At 37.3% G+C, this 7,665-nt stretch overlaps 1 protein-coding gene across 8 annotated transcripts; it reads left to right on the forward strand.

Annotated features, from left to right (window-relative positions):
• Positions 1–804: 804 nt before the first annotated feature.
• LOC147506375 (beta-galactosidase 6-like) lies at positions 805–7,353 on the forward strand. 8 transcript variants are annotated; one of them, XR_015193708.1, is made up of 7 exons: positions 808–1,261; positions 3,063–3,167; positions 3,997–4,107; positions 4,205–4,248; positions 4,876–5,087; positions 5,191–5,521; positions 6,709–7,353. XR_015193708.1 is itself a non-coding variant. In XM_086558551.1 (6 exons), the coding sequence occupies exons 2-5, from the start codon at positions 1,244–1,246 to the stop codon at positions 5,297–5,299; spliced, it is 372 nt and encodes a 123-aa protein (XP_086414677.1). In that variant the 5' UTR covers positions 805–1,055; positions 1,178–1,243; the 3' UTR covers positions 5,300–5,521; positions 6,709–7,353. The 8 variants fall into 8 exon arrangements, 2 of the variants coding, with proteins under 2 accessions (XP_086414677.1, XP_086414675.1); XR_015193707.1 differs by lacking the exon at positions 4,205–4,248 and having other exon boundaries at positions 809–1,055; positions 1,178–1,261; XR_015193710.1 differs by lacking the exon at positions 4,205–4,248 and having other exon boundaries at positions 809–1,055; positions 1,178–1,261; positions 3,135–3,167.
• Positions 7,354–7,665: the final 312 nt, after the last annotated feature.

The raw sequence follows: 7,665 nt of genomic DNA on the forward strand, positions 1-7,665 counted from the left end.
ACTTGAGAACGACCTATGTTGAGGACGACCTGAGCTGAGGATGAGCTGATCTAAGGATGAGCTGACTTGATGATAAGCTGTTATGAGGATGAGTTGACTTGAGGATGACCTGTCTTGAGGGCGACCTGAGCTGAGAATGACTTGACTTGAGGATGACCTGTCTTGAGGGCGACTTGAGCTGAGGATGAACTGATCTTTAGCTAATTGGAGTAAGTTTGGATGTGTTTTAGTATTTTGGCCATAACTTTGGCTACAGTTGTCAGAATCATGTGTGTGAGCCCAATTCGAAATCTCGGTGGCGCGCACGCTGTCACCATCCAGCCTTTGCTCCATGGTGACCATTTTCGAGGTCAAAATCCGCTGTTTTCCCCTCCAAATTCATTTTTTTCTGTTTTTGTCCGACCTGACTTGATGATGCACTGATTTGATGGATGACCTGGCTGAGGACGATCTGGCTGATAATTCCTTTTGTCAGTTAAAGACGTGGACAAGTATGATTCGATGGAACCAATTGCCTTTTCAGGTTTTTAACTTGGACCTCATTTTAGATCTCTAATATAATTCAACCACGTGAAATGTGCTTATTCTTTTAAATATTTAATATCATTGTTGTGTTTGGGCGTAGTATTCTAAAATTGAATTGATTAGATATAATTATGAAAATTTGATATTTTTATTGTATTTCAAACAACTATTTAGAAATATGTCATATAATCAGATTATATTATTATATATTTTGAAAGTGTGAAATATATAGATCCAATATAACCGATTAAATCCCAAATTAATTACCGATTAACCTATTAATCGCATATCGTTACCGATTAGTTCAAAAAACCGCTTAGCATGACAACATGCAAGTGCTGCTTTATTCGACGGAATTTTGAATTTTGATCAGATGTTGCTACAGCCAATAATTAATCTCAGTCCTAACATCTAGGGGAATCCTCTTGCTCCCAAACAGAAGCATTTACTTGGTTTTGTCAGTTTTCTCAATTTTTCCTCTGGACAGTATTCATTATCCGTATTAATGCCAAAACCTTGTTCCAAGAGTAGTAAGTAAAATATATTTCTCAATTATTTCCATCTTCTTTCCACCTATATATCACCATTGCCTTCTTTGAGCATAAACAACTACGATATGCATGCCTTTCTGATTAAAATGTATGGGATTTAGCTATGGTAACCATGACGATGCAAACTTCACTTTCAACAAGAAAATCAAGCTTAAGCATTATTGAGTATGATGATCGGTCTACAGGTAAACTAATTTCTATTTTCTCACTTTAATCTGCATTACTTATACCATTTGTTATCCTAAATGATAGAGCTCATACAATCTGGTATTCCACCTTCTGGGTTAACTTTTAACTTGGTTTTAGATATCTAGCTCATTTTCTGGATCTGTTCTTCATGCGGTCCGACAACCTAGGACCTAAAATATTGTAGCCCCGTGTCCATATCATGCACCACGATACGCTACATGGATACATCATGTTTTTTTTTTTTATTTGATTTTATCTGTAATTTATATTTTATTTTCAATAAAATGAGTTTATGAACTTTGTATACAGTATTATCAATAAACTATAAATGGTATCTTCTTACAAAGATAGGTAAATTAACGTAATGAACTTTGCTGAGTATGAAGTATATATGCATCTTGCACTATTAAGTTGAGAGAGCACCATTAAGCCAAGGCACTAGGGTTTGGAGAATAGAAACTTAAAGACTATATCTATGTTGGTTTTTTGGTCTTTGTATCCAAGTGTGTGTTTCAAAGGATGTTTTTAGATCAAGTCTTTCCATCCAGAGTTTAATAGCTTATTATGCCGTCATTTCTCACCACTTTATTCAGCAAATGTTACTTTACTTTATTTGCTGAAAAATATTGATCATATGATAATTGGATCCCTTGCTTGTTTCTCGGACTCTTTTAAAATAAGTTATGTTGAACTTTGGAGCATCCAATTTAAAATCGATTGGTGATGAGTGGAGAGGCCCAAAAGGAACTAATATATAATTATACGATTGTGCAAGCTTTCAATGTCCCGTGGGGACTATGTTAAACAATTCAACAATCCCCTCATGTGGCATTACTTGATCTTAACACATGAGCACACATACTAGGGGTGATGTGGAGTAAATAGGTCCTTTGGGTCAAACACATTAGCCTGCTTTGATACCATCTTAAATTTGGGCATCCAACTCGAAACTAATTGGGAATGAGTGGAATGGCGTAGGATTCTTATATTATTATTGAAGGCTTTACATACCTGATATGAGATAATAAATCTCAAAAGCTCCCTCATCTGTCACGTATCTTTAGCCAAACACGTGGACAGTTTTTAAAAATGGGTGGCGTGGAGTAGAAATAGCATTTTCAGGTGAGTTGCATAAAAGGTCAAAAGAAGTGCCTGCTTGTGTTTATTTTCAGCAAGTCCAGCTGGGGAGAGTGTGTTGAGATTATTTCACCCCATTTCTAGGTTTGTCCCACCTATGTCTATGTCCAAGCCTCCTTTTGATATTCATAGAATTTGCTCTATTTGAGAGTAATTAACAATTTGACAAATTCCTTCACCGTTTGGGTTACAGACATATTCCAACATTGTATATGGACCAAGTCTGGATACTATTTGTTATTGGTATGAGTATATGTAGCACAAGCATAGTACATGACAAACATGTGAATCGCATTTTGGAAACAGACCGTTGATGACACTTTGCAAACAGGACTTTTTCCGAACCAGGTTGTCAACGAGTATGAACCTTATCAGCATAGTTGCCTGCATGCCTGCATAGTTTCCGAACAGTATTTCATGCTGCATGCCTGCATGACCCATATGAATGGTAGGAACGTTTTCCTCATGCTAATTACAGAAGCATGGGAACTGCATTTTGAACATGTACCATAATGGTACAAGAACCAAATGTTACTGTAACTTGAGAGTAGCTTACACAACATGATCAAGAAACTTATTCAACTATTCTATTATATTGCTTTTTCATCTAAATTTCGTATTTATGTTGGATGTCTTATGTTCTGTGTTTTACTTTGCTAGAATTATGGTCAATGGTTTGATGTTGCTGGTGCTTGAATCTTCTCTGTTTTTCTTATTGACTTGAACACCAAGGAGGATCTTTCTTCAAGAGAATGGACCTACCAGGTTTGATTTCTTTGGCTTTACTAACTATGGTTGTGCTTCTTTTCCTGTAACAAATTTCCATGTAAACTTATTTTAATATTAGAGTAGTTTTGAACCAAACCGTGTATTACAAGTAGTTAGTAGCAAAGTCACATTGACACGGATACGCGTGTTGGTGTCCAATACAGATAGAGTGTTCCACATGGTGACCTATATGAAATAGGACATGGGGACATGGCTAATTAAAAAGAAACCTCTTACTATTCTTAAGTTACACAACTAATTTTTGGGTTCAAGACCTTACAAAGCATCTTCTTACAAATAAATAACTATGAAAGTGGCATATCATGGTGTTGTAACTATACTAACACATTATTTGGTTGGTCTTTTAGGGTGTAGAAGAAAGCTTAGTTTGAAATCGTATGCACAACGAGTCCATGTGTCCGACACGAGTGCCCGTGTGTTTGTGTGTCTGGCATGGATTGTTTTAAGAATATGAAATGTTCATGTTGCTTAGGTTAGTAGGTATTTTCACTAAGAAAAATCTAATAAATATCTTCCATTTCTATACTGAAAAATGCTTACCTGTATTGGCATGTATTGGGAAGGAATTTGGAAGGATAAAAACCTGGAAACATCTCTATTATTTTAGAATGCATGACTGTTTTTGTGAGATTGAGCCTTAGTGATCTGAGCTTGCTTACAGTCTGAATAGCATAAGTTTATCAATTCTTTCCACTTTGTAATCGTAGTTCTTGTTACTGTTGTTGTCATTATTGTCTTTGGCAACAAGGGGATTTTAGTTTCCATTTTTATGCTCTAAAATAATTCTTTGGCACCCTATTCTCAGGTAGGACTGGAGGGTGAATACCTGGGACTTGATAAATCGAGTCTTGCAAATAGTTCATTATGGACTTCAGGGATGGACTTGCCAATTAATTAGACTCTCATATGGTACAAGGTATGCCTTTATAGTTTCAAGTTCCTTAATGTAGAAGTGAAAAATGCATATTAAGGTCACACTTTAACTTTATAATCAGTACTCCTGAACTTTTCAGAATAACGGGACAGGATCTGCAGTTGACCTGTAACTTAGAAAGTGGTGAGTTTAGTTGATTAGGCATGAATGTGCAATGGTGCAGTCAATTTATGCTAGGTATCCTCACTGGAAAATTAGGACAGAAATGTTGACTCGTATTAAATTAGAAAGCGTAGCTTTATGTGTGATTTCCAGGTAGCCAGTGCATAGACAATTCTCGACAAAAGAAAACAAGGGTTCTTGTTTTTTCTTGGTAGCTTTGACAATGTTTGATTGACAAGAAATCGACCGCCAATGCACCTCTGTCTTTTCTGACTCTATCAGAATGACTGCCATGTTGACATATAGTTGTTACAACTTACAAGGCTTATGCGTGGTTTGAAACTTATGACATTAGTGGACATCACGAATTGAGATATTTTTTCTTCTTCATTCCATAAATTTATGTAGTACAAATTGTACAATTTCACCTACCTACATATTTACATGCTTACTGCAATCACTACCATCCTTACCTTGTATGTTCTCTGAAATTGGCCATGTTATTTGTAGAACACAAAAATAACCAAATTGGAAAACACCAAAATTCTCCTTTGTTATTGGTTGACAAATGTTCTTCTATAAAGCTATTGTTTTTAACATTGTTATGTTTGGCTTAATATTCCCTGATTTCCTTCTTGTCATATGCAGACATCATTCATTGCTCCTGAAGGAAATGGCCCCTTGTCTTTGAATCTTGCTAGCATGGGGAAGGGTCAAGTATGGGTTAATGGACAAAGCATTGGGCGCTACTGGTCTGCATATCTTGCACCATCAACTGGGTGCAACAATAGTTGTGATTACCGAGGATCCTATGATGCATCAAAGTGTCTCAAGAATTGTGGTCAGCCCGCTCAAATATTGTAAGACTCTCCCCCCGTGTTTACAATTCCTTGGCAAATCTACTATTGCAACAACCAGAACTATCATTGTCTTATATGCCCCTGCATGCGTTTTCCATTTCAGGTATCATGTCCCCCGCTCTTGGGTACATTCTGGGGAAAATCTTTTGGTTCTCCATGAAGAAATCAGAGGAGACCCTTCAAAAATCTCTGTATTAACTCGGACAGATTAGGAAATATGTTCGCTTGTATCGGAGTCTGATCCTCCAGCTGTCGACTCTTGGAAGCCAAATTCTGAAGTCATGTCTGCCATCCCTGAAGTACGGTTGAGCTGTGAACAAGGGAGGCATGTATCATCAATTAATTTTGCAAGCTTTGGAACTCCTACAGGACAATGTGGAAAGCTCAGTCATGGGTTATGTTATGCTCAAAATGTTCTACAAATTGTTCAGGAGGTAAGAATATCCCTCACTCGCTAACTGTCAACCGGAAAAGACATGAGAAATAGAAAATGATGAAGTAGTGCATTAAGTGCCCTATCACAGGCATCACTCATGCACTACGCTAGATCATCATAATGACATGTTTGGTAACACTCACGTTATTTTGCCAGGTAGGCCACTTAACTGTCTTTTGATACCACTGCTTTAAAATCATTTGAAAATGATGACCGGCATGCAAGGTAGATGGGTTGAAACTAGGTCATGTTTTTTTTTTTTTACTTCAGCTATACCACAAAAAACCTGTAGATGCGGATAGGGGGTTTAATGGAAAAAGATAAGTAGACAAAAAGTGAAGGATGCCTGGCGTGGATGGAGAAAAGTAATGGACATGAAAGGAGGAAATACAAGGATGAAGCGCAAGAGCACATGGCATCCTTTTGTTTCCACTGACCTACTACTTATAGCTGAAGAGGTGGAAAGCTTCTCGACTGTAATCATGCGAGACACAGATGACGAGATTTATTTACGTATTCACTGGCTGGAATATTTTGTGTGGACCTTGTTCAGTGCATGTCCTTGTCCTTACAGTGGTCATTATAAGTGACATTGCCATTGAGTGTGTGTGACTGTGGTAGCGGTAGCCATAGCTGTAGTCATAGTGGTGGGGAGGTGGCTTAGAGTATTTTAGACCACAATATGTTGCTTGATAGCTGCCAGTCAAGTTTCTGTTTGTAAAGGGTCTATTATATAGGTATTTCCTGAAACAAAAAGTGAATGATCATATGGCCAGATATCAATTTAAGTGGGTTCGGTCGACATTTTCTTTTGAAGGCAGTCAGTTTAGTTAGTAATCACATAGCGACCGAAGCTTAAAAATGAAAATTCTTGTCAGCTTTTTAATATCTGAAGGAGTTGTTGTTCGCTCATATAGTTTAAAGCCATTTTATAGTGATCAAAACTTTGTAAAGGCCTGCTTGGTACCCCTCAAATCACTTAGTTTAAGCAAAATGTACTTTTCAAACTTCAGCTGGTAAGAGCAGAAGCTGCAATCCAATGAGCATATTTGGGGTGAATGATTCATGGAGATTGAATGTAGATTGAGTGAGGTCAATCCAATGTACAAATAAAAATTTGTGCATGCTGCTAATCGGCAAATTTTTTGTGGCACTTATTTTGACATATGTTTTCTTTGATTACAGGCCTGCATTGGTCGTGAGCACTGTTCAGTTCCCGTTTCCACCACTCTTCTTGGGGACCCATGTCCTGGGGTGTTAAAAAGTCTAGCAGTCGAAGCTCTATGCACTCTGCAGTGATTGAGTGACTATCCATTTTCTTCTTCCTTTTTCTTTCTTTTTCTTTTTATTGCAGGAAAAAAAGGTAGCAGTCGACACTTGTGGTGACTCTATGTTGATTGTATATCAAGAAGCATTTTGTTGCTCAAGTGACTCACTAACCCAAAATGGATAAAGCAGTTCTGTTCCAACTTTCAACGAGTCTGTTTTCCTTTTGGTCTTAAATTCGAAGGCAAAGATGATTTTATACTCTTGCACATTGTGTTCATGGGTCTACTAGCCTTCTCACTCTTGCACCAAAACCACTACCATACGAAAAATGATTTGCTGAATACAAGCTTTCTCCTAGTTCAATCTGTAGTAGAGAATCAGAAAGTCTGACGTAGTTCAAAGCATTAATGCTCATCTGCTCCTATGGAAATGTTACCAACTAAGGATATGGTATGAAGATGTAAGACTGATGGATGGATTTTCCGCTTTTAGTTCATGCTCCATAAATTGACAAATCTTATAGCTTGAAAACTCCGATATCCTAAATAAGTTTTCAGTTCACATTCGGTGCATGATCCAATTGCTATAAAACACAATTAGCGATTCATGTTTGTGGGTCTAAGAGAATCTCCAGACCTTGCTGTTTACTCATTCGAAAGTAACAATGGTATTTGAACTTCAGTTCGTAGTTGTAAAGATAGGTGGCCGGCTTCAAGTAAAACCTCAAAATAAATCAAATAACCTCGTAATATGGAAACTATTCTAACAACGGTTCCAAAGGATTGAATTTCTACATACACAAAACCTCGTATATGGAGAACTAGCTCGAATATAAAGCCTTGAGTCACAATATGTAAACCCTGAGGCAAATCA

This window comes from Coptis chinensis, chromosome 4 (genome assembly GCF_015680905.1).
Source record: "Coptis chinensis isolate HL-2020 chromosome 4, ASM1568090v1, whole genome shotgun sequence".
NCBI lineage: Eukaryota > Viridiplantae > Streptophyta > Magnoliopsida > Ranunculales > Ranunculaceae > Coptis > Coptis chinensis.